At 38.7% G+C, this 25228-nt stretch overlaps 2 protein-coding genes across 3 annotated transcripts; one reads left to right on the forward strand and one right to left on the reverse strand.

Moving 5' to 3' along the window:
• Positions 1 to 2905: 2905 nt before the first annotated feature.
• On the reverse strand, positions 2906 to 6160 carry LOC124274837 (smad nuclear interacting protein 1-like). Its single transcript, XM_046710200.1, is given in 3 exon segments — positions 2906 to 4039; positions 4042 to 4453; positions 5996 to 6160. Coding segments are annotated over 3 exon segments (906 nt in total). The 5' UTR covers positions 6092 to 6160; the 3' UTR covers positions 2906 to 3641.
• Positions 6161 to 6376: 216 nt separating this feature from the next.
• Positions 6377 to 25028, forward strand: LOC124274838 (biogenesis of lysosome-related organelles complex 1 subunit 3-like). 2 transcript variants are annotated; one of them, XM_046710201.1, is made up of 6 exons: positions 6377 to 6506; positions 9401 to 9509; positions 11408 to 11507; positions 15252 to 15271; positions 22228 to 22349; positions 23617 to 25028. In XM_046710201.1, exons 1-6 carry the CDS (start codon positions 6438 to 6440, stop codon positions 23731 to 23733), a joined length of 537 nt encoding a protein of 178 aa, XP_046566157.1. In that variant the 5' UTR covers positions 6377 to 6437; the 3' UTR covers positions 23734 to 25028. The 2 variants fall into 2 exon arrangements, with proteins under 2 accessions (XP_046566157.1, XP_046566158.1); XM_046710202.1 differs by having other exon boundaries at positions 6400 to 6516.
• Positions 25029 to 25228: the final 200 nt, after the last annotated feature.

Here is a 25228-nt window from a genome sequence, read left to right on the forward strand (position 1 = left end):
CCAGTGTCCCAACTGTATATTTCACAATGACTTTGAATGAAGTTGTTATATGTGACATGTGACAGTTGTTTGCTGTTTATTGCTGTTTATAAATCTTATGTTTGTTAATAATTTCAATGCCAATTATAAGAAATGTTAAATCTGAAATGTGAGTTTAATTTTATTCTATGGGTCCTGTGAATTTTCAAAGGGTCAGACAGACATCTGAAACTTGAAACACCATTCGTGAACACTGTGAGTCTCCCCTTGACAGGTTGCAGGGGTAATTTCTAACCGAGTGTGCCTGACCAGTTACAGTACCACGTTGTTACTGTGATCCTCGTGAAGACTGACCAATACAAATTCATACACAGATACTGATCTTGACCACCCACTGAGTCTCCTCTGTCTGCAGGGGTCATTTTCCAGCCAAATGTGCCTGACCAATTGTCACTGGATTACCCAGTCATACACAGATCACATGAACATCACCAACAGAATGACAGACAAGCAATATTCTTCAGTTGCTTGAAGCTGAGTGTTGTATATCCTTAATCAACAGTATCTACCAAACAGTTGCAATACACGCAGTAGTTACTGAAATACTAAAGTAACCTTTCAGTCTACACCTATATTCATGATATTAGAAGAAGAATTACGTCAAATACTGTATTTCCCATATCAGGCGCCCTGCTTCAAAAAGTGCCCAGTAACCATGGTAACATCTAAACCAAACTTAAGTAATCTATATAAGTATCTGCTATTGTGATCAAAATCTGAATGATAGGTTTTTATACATAACAGATTTGTCTGCAAGTACTGTAGTTGTATATTTTTGCCTAAGTAACTTTTAACAAATACATTTTAGCATCTGAACTAACTTTTATCACTATCGCTCAAACTGACAGATGTAACTCACTTTTCAACATATACCTTTATTTGTCAATTTTCAAAAAAACAATACGTGCTAGTTATGGTGCATATAGAAACCATGGTTACCATTTTCTAAGCAAGCTTTACATTATAATCATTTCATATATTTTACCAAAAGTACTCCTCACATCCAATCTCTCATCCAGCTGCCTCTTGAGTAACACCATGTTTGTAATGATTAATGAATGAGGCATTATCATAACCACTACCAGTACATTTCTCTACAGATTTACGCAATCGTAACACAAAGACAATTGTAACTCCTGTATTTCAACACAGATGTGCAGCATACATATTTCTAACATCGCTTTGTTGAGCAGCTCCAGGACTGTCAACTTGAAACTCCCATTTCCTTTACAAAGGTATGATAAGGCCAGACCAATTATATTTTTTGTTTTACGGATTCGACGGTCGTATTTTTTCAAGAATAAGAAAAAAAATAATAATTGCTTTTCCCCACTCAAAAAGTAAAATCCTCATGTTTTTATTGGCCAAAAATGTAAACTTACCCAAAAAAATTGGTGACATTGTTTTTTGCCCCATATACACTTCATAAATTGCCAAAAATAAAATACTTAAGTATTTTTTTCCTTCCTGCCTTTAGGTTTTCTGAGGATAAAAATCTGTATAACAAGAAATGAAATCAGGTCTGGCCTTAGAGGAAAACTTTTTTATAACATTTTTTATGATGAGTCAGTGCTCCAAGTAAGCTGTTATCTAGACTGCGACACTTTGAAACATTCATTGTTCTCTTATATTTGGCAACACAGCTACAAAAGTTATATTATGTTGTTCTGGGCATTAAGGCATGAGATAATAAACATGATAAACACATGTAGACTGTTATCCCCCCAGTATAGGTCAATTCTTGTGAGAGTGAGTGAGTTCGGTTTTACGCAGCTTTTAGCAATATTCCCGCAACATCACAGCGTGGGACACCAGAAATGGGCTTCACACATTGTACCCATGAGGGAAATCGAACCCGGGTCTTCAGCGTGACGAGCCAACGCTTTAACCACTAGGCTACCCCACCGCCCTAATTCTTGTGAGAACACAGGTGAGAATATTTTGGCTTTTTCTTCGCTTTCATTATCAAAACATACACCAGCCTTCATCATATTCACAAAATCTTTGCCTGTTTTGTATAGTTACTATATGAAAGGGATCAATGAATCTTCACTGGACAGGACACATAGTTACATATATATGAATAAACTGATGACAAAACTGATGACAAGAGTGATGACAAAAATATGCCTGATGGATGTGCACAATGCATGAAACATGGACAATGAATGACAAAATCATTCAGGAGGTATATTTTCTCTAACAAAATGCACCAAGTCAGTATGATATAAGTCTTACAGTCTAATCCTGAACATTCAATGATTTATACAGTTTCAATGTGTTACTGTTACTATCGTTACCTAAACAATTTCTCAGCACAACAGACCCATTTCTAGCACGCATTTATAAAAAGTACCAAAACCAGAACATTTTCCCACACTGGTTTTCATTTTTTAACAGAAATTGGGATACGACTCTTGAAGGACTTTCAGTGCTGAGCACCGACCGTTTACAACATTTTACTTCACACCAAAAAGTTGAAACCAGTCCTTGGGATTCCAGTTTCTACTGTTAACATTAGATGAACATGTTCTGTCAACATGTTCCGTTAACCTTGTGAATAGCAGTGACCAGGGTTTTACCTTGACTTACAAAAGTGCGGTCCAGGGATCTTATCAATATATATTAAGTGAGTGAGTTTAGTTTTATGCCGCAACTCAGCAATATTCAAGCTATATGGCAGTGGTCTGTAAATAATCGTGTCTGGACCAGACAATCCATTGATCAACATCATGGGCATCGATCTACGCATTTGGGAACCGATGATATGTGTCAATCAAGTGAGCGAGCCTCACCACCCGATCCCATTAGTCGCCTCTTATGATAAGCATGGGTTACTGAAGATCAGTTCTAATCAGGATCTTCATGGGTTATAAATTTTAAGGGTCCGTGTGGGTAATCAGTAGAGGATGTAATGTGTGGGCGAGACGGTCCACCGTTACGCGTACAAGTGACTACCTGAGAGGGGTCACTCATTTGCGTAATCAGAAAGTCCTGTAAAGTATGGAAATGGTGTAGTGTACTGTTCCTTTAGATAATGACTTCAGAGCCTGGAATGAATCAGTGATCATGTTGACAGAAGGGTGACAGACACAGATAACTACTCTTGATGCGTTGTAGGTACGCTCTTGGCATTTTTGTGCATCTCTCCTTTTTGGGTTTTCTGCATCCATCCTTAAATTTGTGCGTACTGGACACACATTTATGGGTCACGTAAAAACCCTGAGTAACCATGGTAACATAAGTAGTTTCTATCAAAACAAATAGTGTTTAGGCTGATTAGGTATTCTGTTACAAAACCGTCAAGTATTTCACCATTCCCTTAACCTGGCAAATGTACACTGCAACAATTTACTATCTCCATGATGATAAATTTGTACAAAATAGCTGATTCCATGAGAAATTATAACCATATACACTATACACTTTGATACAAATGAAATGACAGAATGCTAGAAAACTTTGCCATCACGATACAGTGTTTAAAATTAAGGTGTGTCAAGGGGTCCTTGATGTCTAAGGTATCTGAATCTAGGAACCATGATGGTGATTGCAAGGGCCCCTGGACTTGAGCGGTTAATTTCAAGCACTGTTGACACGTTTTACGAACTGTCTTCCTCATCCTCATCATGTAACTCAGAGGTATCCGCTTTCTCATGAAGGAGAACATACTCCCTTGTACTGAAACCAAACTTAAGCACATCTTTCTCCAATAGTTCGACATATCTTTGTGCCTCTATTTGTTTATTGTTAACAAAGGTACCATTGGCAGACCCCAGATCTATCACATATGGCTTTACTTGTCTGCACAAGGCTCCATTGTCACGCCGACCTTCAACAAGCCGGAACTGAAGAGCTGCGTGTTGTTTAGAACATGAGGGGTGATCAACGGGTATATCTGCCACTCGTCTGTCTCTGCCCAGAAGGAAAGCACTTTGTCTGTGCAGATGTAACATGGGAAGGGCTTGGTCTCCTTTAAATGGGTACAATCTCCATTTCTGCGAGGCTTCCTTGCCTCGGGTGGTTCGTTATACTTAATTACCACACCTCTGTATGTGTTTGTGTCTTCAGCCAACTTTCCAGACACTTCGAAGTTAGGTTTCTCCTTTTCTTTAGGCTCTGTCTTCACAGGTTGCTCTGGACCAAGATTGCGGCCTTGTCCAAACTGAAATTGATCACTGTCATCATTTTCTCTTTCTCGTTGTCTCCGTGCTTTCCGTCTGCGATCGTCATTCCGTTCACGCTCTCTTCTCTGATTTCTTAAATCATCATCTGGTTCCTGTTTGATTTTCTTATGTGGGTCGTATTTATCAGGCCGGTGTCTTTTGTGGTCGCGGTCATGTCTTGCATCTCGTCTGTCATCTTCATCACTGTCACTACGATGCTTGTGCTTTTTGTGCTTTTTATGCTTCCCCTAAAACAGAAAAAAAATTACACATAAACAACTGCATTCAACATGTTCGACTTGTGATACTGAGTGAAAAGGTAAAGAGGATGTATCATTGACAAACATTTGTGTCAAGTAATCATCCTTTTGCATTTAGGCGAACATAATTTTTCTTTTGGATTGTAAAATTGATTAATTGAAACACTGATTAAATGAAGTCATTTTGATAATGTAACCAGTACAGGATGAATCTCTATAATCATGATGAATACACCGATACGCACATGCGATCTGTAAGTTCTGACAAATGTTGTACTAGTTTGTATCCATCTCATCATTATCTCTTCATACATACTTCGCACATTCTAAAGAAAGACATGGTTTTTGTTCACACATTGTTCAGTCTTCTAGGTTACTGGTCTAATTTGACAACACATGTGTTTTGATCAGTACAGCTGGTCAAATTTCAAACTTTGGGACCGTAACATTTTGAAAGATATCCAAATCTATATAAGCTTATTGACAATATATCTGACACATGCATGCATGACTCAGACTCTTTAATATTCATGTTGTTAGTTATTTGATGAAGCACATGCAATGCTGCTTGTCAATGGTTAGATGACATATAACCATGATAACTAGCTGTACTGGGAGTATCTGATACAGTTTTTCTAACATCAATTTTTGGCTACGGAAAGGCTCCAACTTGCACTGCCTCTACAAGCTAAGCTAAGGAGTGAGTGAGTGAGTTTAGTTTCACACCACTTTAGCAATATTCCAGCAATATCATGGTGGGGGACACCAAAAATGGGTTTCTCATATTGTATCCACATGGGGGAATAGAACCCGGGTCTTCGGCGTGACGAGTGAACACATTAACCACTAGACTGCCCCACCACCCACAAGCAAATACCTTACCATGACTGCAATCACAAATAATTAGCACTTATTTACAAATACTAAAGAACATTTTGTGACCAATATATAGAGTAGAAAAAAAAGCCTGGCTGAAATGTTTCTCCAAACTTGACAATTCTCTATTATTTTTACATTTTTTTGATGATATTCAATAACTGTTATAACAATCAATAACTATATGTAATGGTTTTTCCTTTTTAATTTCTCTTTTTATCATTTGCAGAAACAGTTTTGTGCTCCTTGAAGAAATCTGTGGTCCAGTGACAAGCAGTCATGTAAATAAGTGTCCCATCTCATGAAGACTACCGCCCCACTAACTTTTAACGATGAGGAAAAAGATATATATGACACATTTATTTTAATCATGTTTATACATGAGTCTAAATAGTTCAAGTTAGTTGTTGCCAGGTCTTCGGCAAAACAATTCACAAATAGAAATTTTGAATCCAAGCCAACATCTATGCAAGCCCCGGGTAATGTTGGATACCCGGGAAGTATATCTGGACTCATCCCTGCCCTAAATGATATTCATTAAACGTTTAGGCAATTTCATTCCGTGCATTAAGACACTGGTTCTCAAATGACATTTTCAATTTCAACACTGTTTCATTCGTAAACAAACGGCAAAGACATAATTGATTGCCTTACTCGGTTATTACGTGGACTATGTGATCTTGATCTTTGTTTCTTTCTTTTTCTGCGTTCAAACTCAACTCTTTCGTCTTCAGATGAACTATCAGACATGTCTAAAGGGACCACAAACGTTTAAATATCGCAATTTTCTGAAGCACTTGTTTTGAAACCGGATGTGACAGTAACACGCCATCTATCGGTAAAAGAAAATAAGACAAACGAAATATGATTCACACAAATGCGAATTTCACTGTGGAACATTTTTACCAACACTGTCTATATTGATAAGTATACAGATACCTTCAACAAGAATTTGTGTAACAAAATATATGCATGAAAATATACAGCGCACTACCACAAGTGCCCATTATTTTGATAATACCTAAAACGAATTATGAATCAAATGAAGGGACGCAACTCCATGTAAGAGGCGGGGCACCAGAACAGATATGAGCACATGATGGAGAAGGGACATTATAAAACAGTCGTTCAGGGAGAGGCATCTGAGTCTGATGATGAAGACATGGTACTTTAATGTGCATAACAATTGTACTCTATTCAAGCACTGTTCATTTGATACCTTGATAGCCGAGAAGTTGCCAGGTTGTTGATGGATGTTCTTCCTGCAGTATAAACACATGATGTGAAAATATCTGTGTCATAATGATGTTTATTGAGACATCGCTTATTATCAGATTCATTGGAAATGAATATGTCTAAATTCAGTTCAGAAATGTGTCGAACATCGTTTCTAACAAACCTATTCAGCAGTGCATTTCAAACTCCTGCTGTTTTAGTTTAGGCCAAAGCTACCTTCCTGTATATATATCCTGGCATGTATCATATGGCGTTTTCTTTTCTTCATAAAACTGGTTTCAGTGTGACTGTCATGTCACTTGAGTACTCAGGTCAGATGGGTACTGTGTAGAACCTGGGTTCTGTTATACAAAGGATCTTAGCGCGCTACAGTGATCGTATCCCCCATACCATAACATGTAGACTTACGACAGTCATAGCAGTCAGACAGTTGTGAACAGGGGCACCTGGGTCCCTCACTGGACAACCTGAACACATTGTTAGTCAATCACTGTATAGTGAAAAAATTTGCCATAAACCCACAATTTCAGAGTAAGTATTTAGTGTGTGGTACAGATCCTGAAGCAAAATGAAGAAAGTCTCTAGACTCCTTTTTATTGTATTTATGATTTTAATGTAAAACCTTTTATTTTCTGTAAAATATGTTCATTTCAGAGACTAAAGTACTGTCGGAAATGCTAGAAAAATGCTTTTTAACCTTAATATCTTTATAAAGGTGATAAATGTACTATGTTGTCAATATATCAACTCGCCTATTGTCTACCTAATTTTTATTTCAATCTATTTAACATTCCCATGCATTTAAAGGGCAGTTTACAGGAGAGAATTTGGTACCAAAACAACAACTTAATATTTTTTCAGAGTTCAACAACAGAAATCTGAAATAGTCTTTACATTTATGCTAATAATACAGGTGGTGTAAAAATGTGAATTAACGTTTTTCCTAAACAAATAAATATTCAATGTTTGTGTTACTTTACTTAATTATCGTTTCTTTATTGAAGAAATATTATTATAAATGTTAAGTCTTGATAAATAAGTTTCCCGTCATGCATGCACATCTTTATCACAGCGTCCACTATGGCCAACGATTTGCAGTCGATTGTTGCAAAGGTTTATAGGTTTTTTCTGCTTAAAAAAGACAGAGGTAAACCTTTCATTAGTTTAGAAAGGGTTTATTACAGAACTTGTAGAGCTGTTGGCATGTCTTACCAACAAGTTTACAATATTGTAAACAAATCAGACAAGACAGGGACTGTCTCAAATGCAAAACCGGGATGTAAAACCATCCTTGACAACTTTGACAAGGGAGTGCTTAGACGGGCGGTCTACAAACATTATGAGAAGAAAAATATACATATTCTAAAGAAGCTACACCAGTGACTTCGTTAAATCTTTGGCCAATTTTCACAACTAGATTAAACTGACCGAATTACATCCATATGTTTTCAATGAAATATACTGTTGACATTCAAAACATTTATTAAAACGTTGCATATTTCTACAATCAATCGATAAGATAACACAAGTGATTGGACTCTTTCCAATGTACAGTAATTCGTATGTTTATTTCAAAACAAACTCACATACACAAATGATCCCTTACATAACCGATACGTATACTATATGTACACATATTCAACATTTTGCAGAAAACATCTATTGAGATGACCCCTCGCCCGAGCGTGTGCTCAGGTGTCAATTTCACCTGTCGATACCATGGATGCTGATGACGTAACACAGGCAATTAATGTTTGTATTGAATAACGTCCCACTACCCCTTATTTTTCTAAGTTTTGGGTATTTTCATCAGTAAAAACACATTTTAGGGCATGTCTCAAAATTTATTCTCTCGGTCTACATTAGGTAGATGTTTCTTGAAGTGATATTTGTTATTTAAGTAATTGTAATACCTCTGAATTTTAAATATAAGTCAAAAAGCATTTTTCTAGCATTTCCGACAGTACTTTAACTGTTAGTACTCCAAGTCAGTATTGTTTGGATTTCTTTACAACAGTCCACATGTTGATTTTGAATTTAACTTGTGATATGTTTGAATAAAGGTAAAGGTTCAGTCGACTTCAGTGTGTGCACAATAAAATCCTATTAAATGTATTTCAGTACCTTTTGCTGGGTATCTGATCAAATGATCTTCAATCAGACATGTGGTACTCAACTCATGACACAAACAACAGGTACCCAGGTATTGTCAGCCAGGGTTAACAAAGCAATCGTAGCAGCGACTGTCGGAAGTCTATGTTAAGGTATGGAGCTACAATCACCTTAACACTGAGATCATGTACAACAGCACACTGGCTAGTAAATTTGGACTTGCCCAAGGAGAAATCCAACTCAGGAAACATATATTTTCTAAAAGAAAATCTTACTTGGGTGTTGATACCATGGGTTCAGAAATGAAAAGTTGTATTAAATATTCCTAAAAATAATAATAAGTTAAAACTGAATGTGTTAGATGGATCTAATTTTGGGGATGCAGAAATCAAATACGCTCTTCCAGAGACCATATTCCAGAATACATAGTCTTCATGGTCAAAATGCTTTGTTTACTCACACAGAAAATATAGATTGGCTGTTTATGTATATTGATTGATAAGACTTCATTTGAAGGGGTGGTCAGATCTTCACGCAGAAATGAATTAATAAATTCAGATTGATCAGATTAATGAATCTTGTAATAATTGTATCAGTATAGTTTTAAAATATCTGGTTTGAAATTTGTAATAATTAGAACATGGTGATGTTTCAAGAAATTGTCCATGGTATGTGACTCACTTCAAATCTGAGCCTGGTGGTTATTTCCAGATACCAGATGACATCCCTCAGGGAACAGTAATATCTGGGGAGGCATCAGAGTCCGAGGAGGAGGTGGACACCAGTCTACAGGGAGACCAAGAGTTACCTGCCTTGAAAGGTGAGTGTGGAGTTACCTGCCTTGAAAGATGGCGCTTCTTTTCACTGAGGATGGAATACAAGGTTATCCCCCTTGTTCTACATGCAAACATGTTATAGTATGACCAGAAATTATTGAGAATTTTAGGAATATGTTTAATTGGATTTCAAGTATAAACAACCTTGACCAGCTATCAAGTGCTTAGTTTCATTCAAGAGAGACAACTCCGTTAATCCTTTTTCATTAGTTTGTGAAGAGTTATCCCCCTTTGTTTACTTGCTAGCAGACGACATTTTCAGTGATCCTCAGTATGGATGATTTAGAGAAGAGGAAGTTTATTTTAGAGTATTATAACAAGCACATCAGATCAGCTAAAATGATTTCAAGTAGAACAGGCATCCCTTTGTCCACTGTTTATCGTGTTTTGAAAAATAATGCAAATGGATATGGCATTGAGCACCAGGGAGGTGCAGGTAGGCCCAGAAAATTGACTGTCAGTGACAGGAGGCGGCTTGGTATTCTTGTTTCTCAAAACAAACGAAGGAGTTTAGAAAACTTAAGGCTGGGTATGATTGATAGAGGAACTGTGGCTGTCTGTAAGGAGACAATTAGAACTGAGCTGCATGCAATGGGTTGGCAGAAAAGTCGAGGAATTCCATCACCGATCATGAAACCTGAACAAAGGAGCGAAGGTTGAACTGGTGCTTACAGCATAGAAATTTTAACTGGGACAATGTGATTTTCTCAGATGAAAGTTCTGTGTGGCTGTTTCCTAATACACTGAAGTTCTGGACCAAACAAACTGAAAAACCTTTGTATCAGCGCCCAATGTACAGTCCGAAATTTAACGTGTGGGGTGGCATATCTGTGTTAGGGGCAACGCCCCTCTGTGTATTTGAAGGGAATATGAACAGTGAGCGGTACACAGATATTCTCGATGGACATTTACTTCCATCTGCTCACGTGTTCTATGAAAATGTTTGGATTTTCCAGCAGGACAACAACCCAAAACATCGTTCAAAGCATTCACAGGCCTGGTTTTGGACCCAAAATATGACATTATTAGATTGGCCAAGCTATAACCCTGACCTAAATCCAATAGAAAATGTTTGGGGACTTATGAAGGAAAGTGTCAATAAGAAAAATCTGACAAATATTGCTGAAATGAAAGAAGAGGTGGTCCGATATTGTGACAGCATGGACCACGACTTTCTAACTTCTTTGATCAGTAGTATGCCCCGCCGCATTGAAGCCTGCATTGCTGCCTATGGTGACTTGACAAAATACTGACTGTTCACCTGTCTTTGAATCTGGAGTTATGTTCTGCTAATATTCACATTTAATACGTGAGTAATGAGTGATATTTTTTTTTAAAATTTACAATATTTAAATTCTCAATAATTTCTGGTTGTACTGTACATCATTTGTGACATCATCACACAAGCAAGCTGTACATGTAAGCCAGCAATGCATGGCATGCAGACTCTCTAGTCCCGTTGGCTATAAGTATGTCTAAACCTGATTCAGGCATATTGTTCAAGTTGCATTTTATATACAGTATTCCTGTTCAGGATTTATCTTTCTGAAGTTAAAATAATGATAATGATAATGACAACTGCCTTGAACAAAATCGAGGTCGGAATGGAGATCCACAATACCTCATGCTTGTCACAAGATTCAACACAAATGGGGATCAGATGGTCAGTCTTGGCTATTTGTGTATTGTTGTTCTTGTTTACTAACAGTTGTCTCATTGGTCCAATATTGATTATATACTGAAATAACTCTTGCTCAGTAACTGTATCATTTTAGGGTAGCGAGATACTGGTAGCCATGGTTACAGATGTGCTGTTATAAGATCTGCAAGATGCCAACAGGACAATTGTCAGCCAGACTATTAAACAGATTTCACTTGTCAGTTGACAGAAACCGAGGGGAGAACATCCAAGGGAGTGACCCTACACAGCTGCCGATCCTCACCACAACCCGCATGGTGACAAGCAAACCAAAATATGACACGTAAGACACATTGACTTGCTTCAGCAGCAACTCACTTAAGTGCTTTTATTACCTACGAGGGCAAAAATATCGGGGTTCATATTTTTCATACGATGCCCTAGGGCAAAATATCACTTTGTCATGGTGACGTGACGTTATGAACAATGCTATGACGTCACGTTTCTTCTGTGACGTTGCGTTCTACATGCAGCGACGGCAGGTTGACAGCCTATGTTTGAAAGTAGATTTGGGTTTATTTTCCTCAATTTGACGACTTCGGTAATAAACAGAATATTATATTCTTGCCCATGTCATACTATGTTTACGACCCTGGTGCCTAAATATCGGTATATCCCTCGCTCTCGCTCGGGAAATACCAACATTTAGGCACTCGTGTCCTAAACATAGTATGACATGGGCACGAATATAATATCCTCTATGTATTCCTTTGTGTCAAGTTCTCAGTAACCTGTGGTGTTCAAGGTTAGAACTTGTCCCCAACAATGTATATGTTGGCATACCATTGGGATTCATGGTTAGAACCGGTACCCAGCAACCTGTGTTGGCGGTCGTACCGTGGGGATTCCAGGTTAAAATTGGGGAATAACGCGGCAGTCATCAGTGTATTAATGGTTTGAGTGGTTAGAAGGAGGGAACTCGTTGATGGTGTGAGATCATGTAGATCAGTGGATTGTCTGGTCCAGACTCAATTATTTACAGACTGCCATCATATAGCTGGAATATTGCTGAGTGCGGTGTTAAACAACAAACAAACCTAACAAAGGTAATATCAGTCACTAGATTCTCTGGTCTTGACCTTGTAAATATACATTGCATAGTTAAACACACTCGTGTTCATGCCAAAGGTCATCAGTTTTATTTCCAAGTAAAATCTGTAAAATATGTTTCTAGTCCCTTGATAAATCTGTAATATTGCACAAATCGGTACAAAATCTCCAACTTGCTCACACGCTCATGTGTGGCATGTGTCTAGGAAACTGTGAGCCTTGTCAGGTAACTCAGACAGACAGACAGATATGGATATTTGACATGATGAGATACACATACTATGCCATCCGGTAATTCCACCGCACCTAAGCACTAGTGTTGGGAATTGGTTGAAATCTCACAATTGATGATTGCTTCATTACCAACGAACAATAATCGAAGAAAATTGGTTAGCGTCATTTTTCAGATTTTCCTATCCAGGTTGTTATTGGAGATATGTATAACATGATGCAACTTGCTACTTTAAAGTGATGACTAATATATCATGAACATAAACTTCCTTGAGTCTTAGAGAAACATTCAGTCATGGCTTTTCAGTTAGTGAAGTGAGTTTTCTAAGAATTAAACACGTTTTCAGGCCCTGACAACTTCTAAGATATGTTCCATTGTCAAGTTTTTCAAAGACTAAACAGTAGTTCCAAAATCTTTTATGTTCGATTATGAGAAATTGTGATTGATTGCTTGGTCGTTTGGTCACTGCGACCAATCTTCGATTATTTCAATTAATCGGAACACCACTACTAAGCACATCGATTGCAACACGGCAACTACCATCTCTTATTTTTTGTGGTTTACGTGACTAAACATCATATTTACCTGGAAATATAAGTTTTATTGACGACTATAAGATTCTAACGTTGCATTATGCCATACGGTTGACCTTACCGTCGTTCAGACGACATCGCTTGCTGTCCGGTAATTCTGCGCAGCAACTGATGCGCATAACATCCAGCTGGAGATCCGAAGTATGGAAGCATATTAGGGCCAGATTATTTTTAAGGAAGAGTGTTTCATATTAAATCCAATTATGAATAATGAAGAAAAAGGTTTAAAAGTCTGAAGAAAACGAATTTTCATAAAAATGTAAATTTATCTGTCAATTACTGTTATTTACTTACCTTTAGTGATTAAAAGCCAGTCCCTTGTAGAAATGTCCTGATTTCAAGCGTTAGTGTCGTAGCCGATGATGTTAACCGTCGATACGGAAGTACACTATTGCAGCTGCACAGAATTACCGGACGCGCAGAATTACAGGACTCGCTTGTATACCTTTATACTGTGAGTGTCCAGGCTTAAATTGTCTACCCTGTAACTACCTGCTGGTTACATATTTGTAGCTGTCAAGCTTGCCAGTATGTTGCTGCAGTGTGGCCTCCCAATGTTCTGTTCTATTCAGAATCAATGAAGTATAGAATCTATCAAGTTAAGTGTGAAGTATACATCTAGTTATTTCACATTTACTTTACAGATTGCACTATAGATTCACTGGTCCATTGTCAACATTCTTATGTTTGTATTTAAGCTGATTAAACTGGGTTCTTGACATAACTTTTGACTCCATATGTTTCATTGTACACTCTGTGTCCCACTGATTTATTGCTATTAGGGGGGGGGTAGCCTAGTGGTTAAAGTGTTCGCTCGTCACACCGAAGACCCAGGTTCGATACCCCACATGGGCACAATATGTGAAGCCCATTTCTGGTGTCGCCCGCTGTGGTATTGCTGGAATGTTATTAAAAGAGGCATATCACTCACTCACACTGATCTACTAAGGTACTGTCGGAAATAGAAAAAAACTGTTTTTAGGCTGTTACTCTGTATCCCTAAAATTGACAAATTTACGAATACCATATATCGAAATAACCCACATCGGCCTAACTGGGCATTCTGTGGGATGCGTAATAGTATCTCCAGAAAAGCATGTTTACTCATAAAATCGGGCAAAACTTAGAAAAAATACAAATAGCTGCTGAAAACAATAGATCGGACTATAGATGGCAATTAGGTCGCTTAGCCAGGTATGACGATGGACCGTCGACTCATCTGGCATGAAATGCACGTCCTGCCTACAAGCACAAGGGGTCATCTCAAAGATATTTTATGTTTTTTCATATGTGTTGAATATGTCTCATCTATTGATCTTAAAGTTTATGTTGAGATACATAAAAGGGTATGATACCCATGGAAATGCTTAAATCAGCCATCGTATTAAATGTCTCAAAATATATAGGACGCATGACCACCCGAAGATCGAGAGGACTGGATATTATTTGTAAATTGTTATGACATGTCGTTTGCTTCCCAGTTTAATCCCCCTAAAGGATTATCTTATCTCAGCTTATATCTCTATCCCCCAGCCCGACCCCAACCACCGTCTGCGACACCCGTCCTGGATTTGCTTTTGAGACGACCCCTCCTACCTGTTTCTTTTTACAGTGATAATGAGACTCCACGGCAGCTACATCCTTCATAGTTTCAGTATTAAACCTATTATATTTTACGTCAGCTATGGTTTATAATGAAGCTAAGTTTAATTTCCAAATGGACACTTAAAAACTGTCCTTTGTAATATAATATCATCGCAGAGTAATTTGCATAAAGCCATGGCCTGTTCCAAATAAGTCGCTTTGGACTTAGAAATAAAACGCATTTCTCATTTCTGCACTAATCTCTCTTCAGTAAAGTCTTTTTTCCACGTTTCCTATCTCCCTACCACTGGGGCTGTAGTTAGGCAGAACTAAGTTTACAGATATTTCACACTTACACATATTAACTACATATATTGTACATATGAATGCGAAAAAAGTTTTTTTCTATTTCCGACAGTACTTTAGCCAACGGTTTGTCCTGGCTAAACTCAACTGATATGGCTGGGATGTTGCCCACTGCAGAGCAAACTAAACCAAAAATATTTTTATTACAAATATGGACCAGATGTATATTTATTTATTTGACATATGTATTTTGTTGTTTCAGGCTGCTGCACAGAAAGCTCAGTAAGTTGGACATTAGGAAGTAGTGTATCCTTTGTGTAGCCTTTCACTATGTTGTTCACCTGTGTCTGAATATATAGAATGTGTGGGAGCTTCTACTGACATAAGAATACTGTCATGAGTATGAGCTGTAGGGTAGCCTAGCGGTTAAAGCATTCGCTCTGCACATCGAAAACCCAGGTTCAATTCCCCACAAGGTACAACATGTGAAGCAAATGTCTGGTGTCCCCTGCCACAATATTACTGGAATATTGCTAAAGTGGCATAAAACCTCTCTCACGTACAATCATGAGTAACACCCAAAAATTATTGACTGAGAATAGAGACTTCTATATTTTTCCTTATCCTGACTCATGCTTATTGCTTGTCTTCTTCTTCTTGCGAACATAGTGGAACACGTGTATCTCCCAATTGAAGTTCACTAATTAGCACTCACCACGAGTTACCTCCCTTACATAAGCCGCGGAACGAGGGCGCCACCTCAACCCATGTGCCTCACTCTCTCCTTCGCCCAGTGAGCTGGACGTGAGAGCACCTGTGTCTCCCGACACACTATATCCTTTATTTATATTTAGTTTAGTACCTCTTATATTCATTTATAGAGGTGTAACTAGTATCCTTATTCAACTTGCATTGATTATTAGTCGTGTTCTGCTGTTTTATTCACGGTTCGCCGTGTTTGTTCAGCAGTTTACGTTAATGAGAATCTGCACAAGTTGTAAACTACGTTATTCCGCTACCGATCCACATTTAAAATGCCCTAGTTGCATTACTCCATGTTCTATTGTTTCTCGTTGTAAATTATGTATTAATTTACCAATTTCTGCCTTTGATAAATATTTATGTTCCGTTTTGAGACGGAAGGCAGATAAATCTCGGAAACAATCTTCAGTCATGGCTAATAGATCGGAGTCAGATATATCCTGGGTTACCTTCGGGGGATAAGCGTGGGAAGCAGTCCGCTATATCCTAGAAGCGACCTGCATCCCAGGACGTTCCTTCATCACAGTCTAAGACTAGAAGAGCTTCCACGTCGTCTCAACGTACGCTCCGAACCCCCAGGTCTACAGCTTCGTCAAAAGGGAAATCCACGAAGGCTACTAAAAAAACTTTGCTTCTGATATTCAGAATTATGTTTATATGATGATGACATTCCGATTATCATTCCAGATGTACGTCATAAGAAGTGACTAGTATCGGCTACCGTCACTTCAGCGCAGATCAACATGCAACCAGAGATGCCTACGCTGACGCCGGAGATTATAACTGAGGGTCCCGTCACTATCACAGAGAGGACACCCTCAACGCCAGCGAAGACCATCGGAGAACACAGAGGTCGTTCGCGAAGCAAGTGCTCATATATTGATCGGACTCTAGACACTTCGCTAAGGAAGTCCCAGGCCGCCTCCGCGAAGGAGCTAGAGCCTCACCAGTTGCGAGGGACATCGCGGAGAAGGAGCGCTCCGCCGAGCCCACACCCTGTAGAACACAGAGGTCGTTCGCGAAGCAAGCGCTCATATATTGATCGGACTCTGACTCGATACTTTCGCAAAGGTCGCGAAGGCTAAGTGGCTCCAAGTCTACTTCACCCAGAAGATCTAGAAGGGATACTTCGAGATCTTCGTCGAAGTCCACGGCGTTCGCCGAGGAAGTCTCCTCCAAGGTCTCCATATACTAGCCACTCGTCATATATAGCCACTCGTCAGTCCGTTCAAGACATCACATGAGTTGTCTATCAACTGTATGCCATATGCCGTCTACAAGCCTACGCGAAGACAATTGCACAGGCTATTTACAACACAGTACGTCGCTGTATTAATTTATCAACAGATGAAGAGCCTAATTAAGGATCTTCAAGCCGACTACCTACATCAAGGGCATCAACGACGTTCGTAGACCTTCACAGTAATCAACATTTCGGTATAGATTGCTAGGTATGCAATTCCGGACTATGATACGATTATCTACATGCGTGACCATTACGCAGTTCTGCAGACAATTCAACAACGAAATTGAACAGCAGCCTTGTTACAGCGAGTAAAACTCATAATCGTCTACGATTTCCTGAGAAGAAATATGTACAACAAGTTCAGCTTTAACAGTCTACAAGCTGACAACTTGAAAGTTTATTGAACCTTATATAAGGAAGTCGGAATTATCTTCAAGACTGAAGTTACTTTCACGACAGCCTGGAAAATAACCTACCCAGCATTAATATTACAGAGCGAGGTATTTCGCGCCGGAGGTTTGACGCGTTTACCATTAACCCTCGAAACACGTGGTCTCTCGGGTAACTTCGGGAAGCTACGGGGAAGACCGACGATTGTTGTAATATCAACATCGGCACTATATTATACAAGGTTCCTTTTCCTGCTACACCGGTGACATCACAGCGCGGGTACTCTACAGAATCAAAATGCCTTGTTCTGATTGGACCGAGATGGACAACGCCCTACGCAGAGGTCGATCATAGTTCACAGTTCAAGACATAGGTTGCAAGTGACAACAATGTATCAGTGAACGAGCAAGCCTCCTTACAGTCCAGCTAATCTGAACCTTCATGATTGGGCGGCCTTCTTGAGGTTAGAGACCTCCCCTGTCAAGTAAGGACGAGGGCACGGCAGTCAGGCGGTTTTTTACATAAAGTTCAACGATGGCAGTCACCCTTGGTTGTGCACCTACATCGTCAAGGACTTTGCAGCGAATTTACCTCGACGACGGGATACAAGTGGATCCAAATCCATAACGTCTCAGACTACAGTTGAATTCATCATCAAGCTACTAACACAACTAGATGATTAGTAAACCTACTTAAGTTGGACCTAGAACCTTCGCAAGATCTGCTAATTCTAGGTTTTTTTTATTTGTAACGGCGCAGAATCGTATAATTGTACCGGAGAACCATGGATCAAGATCCAACAGTCATTTCCACAAGCCTTACTCTCTCCGCTACCACTACGACAGTGGCAGCTCAAGACATGACAGGCAGAGGCAGACTACAATTACATCCGTTACAAGTCATCTTCAATTCGCATCTAGACGAATTTCTACCATTCAATTTACCGGTTCAGGTCAAACCTCATCTACTATGGTGGACCAAGAGATCGAATGTTTGAATAGGCGTCCTCGTTAATAGAGCTGGAATCGATAACACTTTCTCGTAGATGTGTCACTACAAGGTTGGGAGCCCAGCTTGCCAACAGGACGGCATCAGGGCTATGAGCAATCAAGAGAGCAAATTACACATAAATCTGCTAGAGATGCAAGCAGTAATAAACGCCTGAATGCACTGGAGCAACTTACTACAGTATACCCAGTGGATGTTTCACACAGTCAATTCGACAGTGGCGTTTTATGTGAACAAACTAAGCTCAACCAGGTCCCCGAACCTATCGACTCTATGTTTTCAATTGTTCGATTTAATCGACAATCTCAACATACATGTTAGAGCATATCACATTCCAGGAGCAAAGAATGTGATAGCAGACGCTCTCTCTGGGCCACACATACCATCGCCGACAGAATGAATGCTCCATACAGAGATATTCACTCAAATTATCAAGGAAATAGGAACTACACTAATAGACCTATTTGCCACTCGATTCAACAAACAACTGACAACATTCAGACGCCAGTTCCAGACCCACTAGCATTGGCAACAGGCGCACTAAGCATATCGTGGGAAGGACTCAACAGCAAGACGCTTTTCGCCACCAGTGTTAATCTCACAAGTTTACTCAAAATCAGTCAAACGCAGAGCCTCCATCTGAATTTGGTCGCGCCTACTGACCAGCGAGAATGTGGTTTCCAACTCTTATTCAAGAAATTGGACAACCAATACTACATCTTACAGAGTGCTGAATCTGTTAATACATCCGCAAGCGCCATACGGAAAGCCAGAAATATTCCAACTTCGCATTATGGATTGTATCAAGCGTGTCTGAATAACAAGTTATTCAGCCAGAGCGCAAAGCAGTCTAGCTTGCCCTGCGTAACTCAACTTGCAACTTATACGATGACAAATGGCAAAGTTTTGTCAATTATGCTGCAAAGGAAGGATTTACAGCTAGATATGCTACTCATCCTCAAGTGGCTGACTACTTATGTTATCTACGTCAGACTAAGATTTTAAAAGGCTCAACTTGTCGACACCTATCTTGCAGCAATAGCTCTGTCATAACTGAGAACGGGCGTCAAGTTAACCTAAACCCAGTTACTTGCCTTGCTACAAACTTTCCGATTGGAGGATTAAAACGGAAGTTTCACGCTCCAACTTGGGATCTGATTATAGTGTTCCAACACCTCACAAGTGAGGTTTATGAACACACTTTGTTGATATACTTGGACCTCATGATACAATGAATCTATCACGATGGCCAGTAGAGCACTGAAAATATATCTCCACCGAGCCAAACAGGAGGGAAAAATTCAAGAGATTTATTTCCTCTATCAACAAGCTACGCAGACTGAAGTCTCATGTACTACTATCTCCTTTTGGATCAGAACTGTCATACTACGTGCCTACAAGACTGCAGGACTCGACCCTCCAAGAGCTTCTAATCCTCATGATATTAGAGCGTTAACATCTACACTTGCTCTACTCGACAAGTGCTATTGAAATAACATAATGGAGGGTTAATTCTGGAGATCCGATATGGTCAGGTATATTATATATGTAAGCTTAAGATTTCTAATTATATCTAAAAGCACAGTATTTTGCTTAAGTTCTTTTATTATCTTATCATAAAAATATATTAGCTAACAAATTCTCAAGTTAATCATATCTTAAGCTTACTATGGTTACATTATATGTAGCTTAAGTTTATTCATATCTTAAGCTCAGTACTATGTTTATACCATATAAGTATATTAGCTAACAAACTCTATTATATAAAGAGTTTATTCATATCTTTTTTTATATTATATATATTAGCTTAAGTTTCATCATATCTTAAGCATTATGGTTACATTATAAAATGTATTAGCTAACAAACTCTACGGAGTTTTGCTATATTATATATATAGCTTAAGTTTATTCATATCTTAAGCTCAGTACTATGTTTATATCATATAAGTATATTAGCTAACAAACTCTAAAGAGTTTTTGCTATTATATATTTAGCTTAAGTTTCATCATATCTTAAGCATTATGGTTACATTATAAAATGTATTAGCTAACAAAAACTCTACGGAGTTTTTGGCTATTTAGGTAGCTTAAGTTAATTATATCTTAAGCACAGTACTATACTCATATCATAAAATATATTAGCTAGCAAACTCTCTGAAGTTTTGCTATTATATATATAGCTTAAGTTTTATTCATATCTTAAGCTTAGTACTATGTTTACTTCATAAAAGTATATTAGCTAATAAACTCTAAGGAGTTTTGCTATTATATATTTAGCTTAAGTTTAATCATATCTTAAGCTCAGTACTATGTTTATATCATAAAAGTATTTTAGCTAACAAACTCTAAGGAGTTTATGCTATCATATTAACAAGCTTAAGTCTATTAGTCTTAAGCATTGTATTAATGTTATATATACTTTTATCATAATAGTACATTGTAATAACCTTTATATGGCAGCTGATAAGTTAGCAGCAGGAATTCATCAGTTCAGTGCCTTTATGAAGTTCCCATAGGGTTATTACAATCATCACAGTTCAAATCACTAATTATTAAAATCCAAAGTATTATATATTCCCACCTCCTTTTCCGTCGGATTCTACAAGCAATAAGCATGAGTCAGGATAAGGAAAAATATGTAATTTTTAGAGTAAAATTGATATTTTATACTTATCCTGACTCATGAGGTAAGCCCTCCCATCCTCCCCACATAACACTTTGGATTTCCCTGGAAATTCAAGTGTTGGGCTCAGTATATGAGGAGAGAGTGAGGCACATGGGTTGAGGTGGCAACCGCGCCTCGTTCCCGAGCTTATGTAAGGGAGGTAACTCATGGTGAGTGCTAATTAGTGATTTTTTAATTGAAGGGAACTTCAATTGGGAGATACACGTGTTCCACTATGTTCGCAAGAAGAAGAAGACAAGCAATAAGCATGAGTCAGGATAAGTATAAAATATCAATTTTACTCTAAAAATTACATTTTTCAATGCTTTTTATTAGTACACAAATGGCCCAGTTGGAAAATGCACTGCAAGTAGCTGGGCAGAGTAATGTCCCTTGGGCACACTCGAAACCTGTGGTCATTGGTTCAGATCCCAGCTTGCCCCAGTCATATTCCTGGTTTGTTGGTACCATGGCTGTACAAAGAGGTGAACATCTGCGACCTGCATCACTTCAGACTCTCGTCCCAAATAAAGCTGATATGCTGTGATATAGCTGGAATACTCACCCAACTCACTCAGTCTTACAGGGGCAATGGGGTAGCCTAGCAGAGATGCCAAACACTCTGATTTTGGCGGAGTTACTCTGATTTTCAAATTCGAAATCCGCTGTCCGATTTGTCTTTAAAAAACTCCGATTTTTTCAGAAAGAATTCTGAAAAGTTTTTTTTACAGTATACAGTTTCGTAAGTCACCAGTGATTTATTTGAGTTGACAACAGTAAAAGCATTCAGAAGGTTAGTGTGTGATCTTTTGGATATCGATTGTGTATATTGGGTGTTATTGACAACGAAGTTTCATGAAGTTTTTCCAAATGTATGTCATAGCCCGTATGTAAGTGAAACAAAATGGCAGAGCTGACCACGCGCTCACCCCAAACTGGCAGCTTCTGTGCTCGGGCCTGACTTCCAGCCAAGCATGACTCCGCTTTCATTGGATTCAGGTTTGGCATCTCTGGCATAGTGATTAAAGTGTTCGCTCGTCACACCAAAGCCCCGGTACAATGTGTGAAGCCCATGCTTTGTGTCCCCCGCTGTGATGTTGCTGGAATATTGCTAAAAGCAGCGTAAAACCAAACTTACTCACCCACCTCGTCCTATTGTGTTTGTAGGGGAGAGAAATCTTCAGTTCCACAGTCACCTGGTGAGTCTGGGGAGCCACGCCTACATGTCTGCTGCCAAGCACATCAACAACACCACACAGCAGCTGCTCAAGTCACATGTTGCTATCCAGGTGAGGGGATCGAGCTGTTTTCCCTTACTTTATTATAAGGTGGGGGGTAGTGGTAGCCTAGTGGGTAAAGCTTACACTTGTCACACCGAAGGCCTGGGTTGATTCCCACCATGGGTAAAAATATGTGAAGCCCATTTCTTGTGTCCTCCGCCGTGATATTGTTCGAATATTGCTAAAAGCGGCGTAAAACCCAACTCACTCACTCACTATTATAAGGTTTATTATTTTTTATGAATACCAAAGAGTCTCTCAAGCCCATTGATAATTGTTGACACAAGTGGGATCAATCGATCCACCAATTATTTGATGAATCACTCCAGCACTTGTCATTAGTTAAGAGACACATAAATATTATTTGGAATGGAAGTAATAAAATGTAAAAAATACTTTTAACTTTATTTAAATTTTAATTCAAAATGCATCTTTCTTTTTTTTATGTCGTACAATGATTAGAGGTAAATAGCAATTCTATATTTTTTCTTTTGACCAGAGCTTTACTATTACCATAGAAATAATAAAACTATCAAGTGAGGCATTAACTTAGAATGAAAATGTGTTGTGAGGAAAATGTTTGTGTTCCAAATAAACAAAACATTCTTTAAAAGCATTTACTATCAAATGGTGCAAGACCCCTTGATTGACTGACTAATCTGTCATATGATTCTTCAAGATGAGACCCGTGAAGGTCGGGTTAGAATGAACCTTCAGTAACCCATGCTTGTCGTAAGAGGCAACTAACGGGATCGGGTGGTCAGGCTTGCTGGTTTGGTTGACACATGTCATCGGTTCCCAATTGCGCAGATCGATGCTCATGCTGTTGATCATGGGATTGTCTGGTCCAGACTCGATTATTTACAGACTGCTACCCTATAGCTGGAATATTGCTGAATGCGGCGTAAAACTAATCTCACTCACTCACTCCAAAATGAAGAATGTGTGGTATCGCACCAGGTCCTGCTGTGTAAATCAATCTAGGGACCATATGAAGTGTCTCCCTCTTAAAACTGAAACCATAGGTCTTATAATAATGCTAAAATTAAGGACATCTTCAAAAGTGTTTTTGTTTGGACTTCCATGTATACAAAACAAATATTATGAAAACATGGTATGGTAAATGTGACAATGAATACATTTCACCTTAACATACATGAGGGACTTTACACAAGGGGGTTCATAGATAAAGGATCATACTTGGTGTCATACAAGAATGTCTTTAATAGTCATGCTATATAGCTGTGAGTATGATGTTGTCTGTCTGTCTTTGTAGGACGTGTCTCACAACATGAGGCTGATGACCAACGACCTGTTCCGCCTGGAGGACAAGATCAACATTATCTCCTCCTGTAGCCTGTTACCTGACATCAACATAGAACTGTCGTCATAGCAACACCATCTCCTCCTATGACCTGTTGCCAGGCATCAAGATAGAACTGTTGTCATAGCAACACAATCTCTTCTTGTAACCTGTTGCTTGACATCAACGCAGAACTGTTGTCATAGCAACACCATCTCCTCCTATAACCTGTTGCCAGGCATCAAGATAGAACTGTTGTCATAGCAACACCATCTCTTCTTGTAACCTGTTGCTTGACATCAACGCAGAACTGTCATCATAGCAACACCATCTCCTCCTATAACCTGTTGCCAGGCATCAAGATAGAACTGTTGTCATAGCAACACAATCTCTTCTTGTAACCTGTTGCTTGACATCAACGCAGAACTGTTGTCATAGCAAGACCATCTCCTCCTGTTACCTGCTACCTGACATCAACATAGAACTGTTGTCATAGCAACACCATCTCCTCAAGTAACCCATTAAATGACATCAATGCAGAACTGTTGTCATAGCAACACAATTTCTTCTTGTAACCTGTTGCTTGACATCAATGCAGAACTGTTGTCATAGCAACAGATCTCCTCATGAAACCTGCTATCTGACATCAACAAGGACTGCTGTCATAGCAACACCATCTCCTCCAGTAACCCATTGCCTGACATCAACATAGAACTGTTGTCATAGCAACACCATCTCTTGTAACCTTCCTCACTGACATCAGCTGTTATCAGTAAAGCCTTACCATTATTCTACCGAGAGGTCAACTGATGTTAAAGAGTCAATGAATCTTCCCTTTCTTCCATGCAAGCAATTGTGCAATATGTAGGTAGGGTAAAACTGACCTTATTTAAAACATTCCTTTATAAAACTTATGATTCTGTGTAAAATCAGATGTGACTTTCACAGGAGTCATCCTCCACTGCAGACTGATTGCCTGCAAAGCCAGCTCATTTCATGTCCTGCAGCCAATACTTTGGTTTGAACAGATTGCCTTTGAAAATTATGTATTTATGAAGTTATTTCATCACTTGTTGGAAAACAACTTGTCCAGGGAAATAACAGACCAGATCTACACTGATCATGAAACATAATGATGTTTGCATTTATTGAGAAATGTCATATTTTTCATTATCATATGAATGCATGATTTGTAAATTTAATGGTATAATATTATTTATTTTATTGTTAACAACAACAAAATGGGTGTTGATTTGTTTATAAAGCTGTTGTGGATTAAGAACTGTTTTATTGGTTAAAGAATGAGCACTGAATATTGTCTTTGTGTAAATAGATCAAACAATGTTGATGTACCATAATTATGTCATATAAACCACTCAAAAACAGAGTTGTGTTCAATGATATTTGTATAGTGAGAACTGCTCATGTTGTTAAGGGGCGATGGGGTAGCTTAATGGTTAAAGCATCCATTCATCACGCCGAAGACCCAGTTTTGATTCCCCACTTGGGTACAATGTGTGAAGCCCATTTCTGGTGTCCCCTGCTGTGATATTGCTGGAATAGTGGTGTAAAACCATACTTACTC

Source organism: Haliotis rubra, unplaced genomic scaffold (assembly GCF_003918875.1).
Source record: "Haliotis rubra isolate DU_JTF1 unplaced genomic scaffold, ASM391887v1 Scf195, whole genome shotgun sequence".
NCBI lineage: Eukaryota > Metazoa > Mollusca > Gastropoda > Lepetellida > Haliotidae > Haliotis > Haliotis rubra.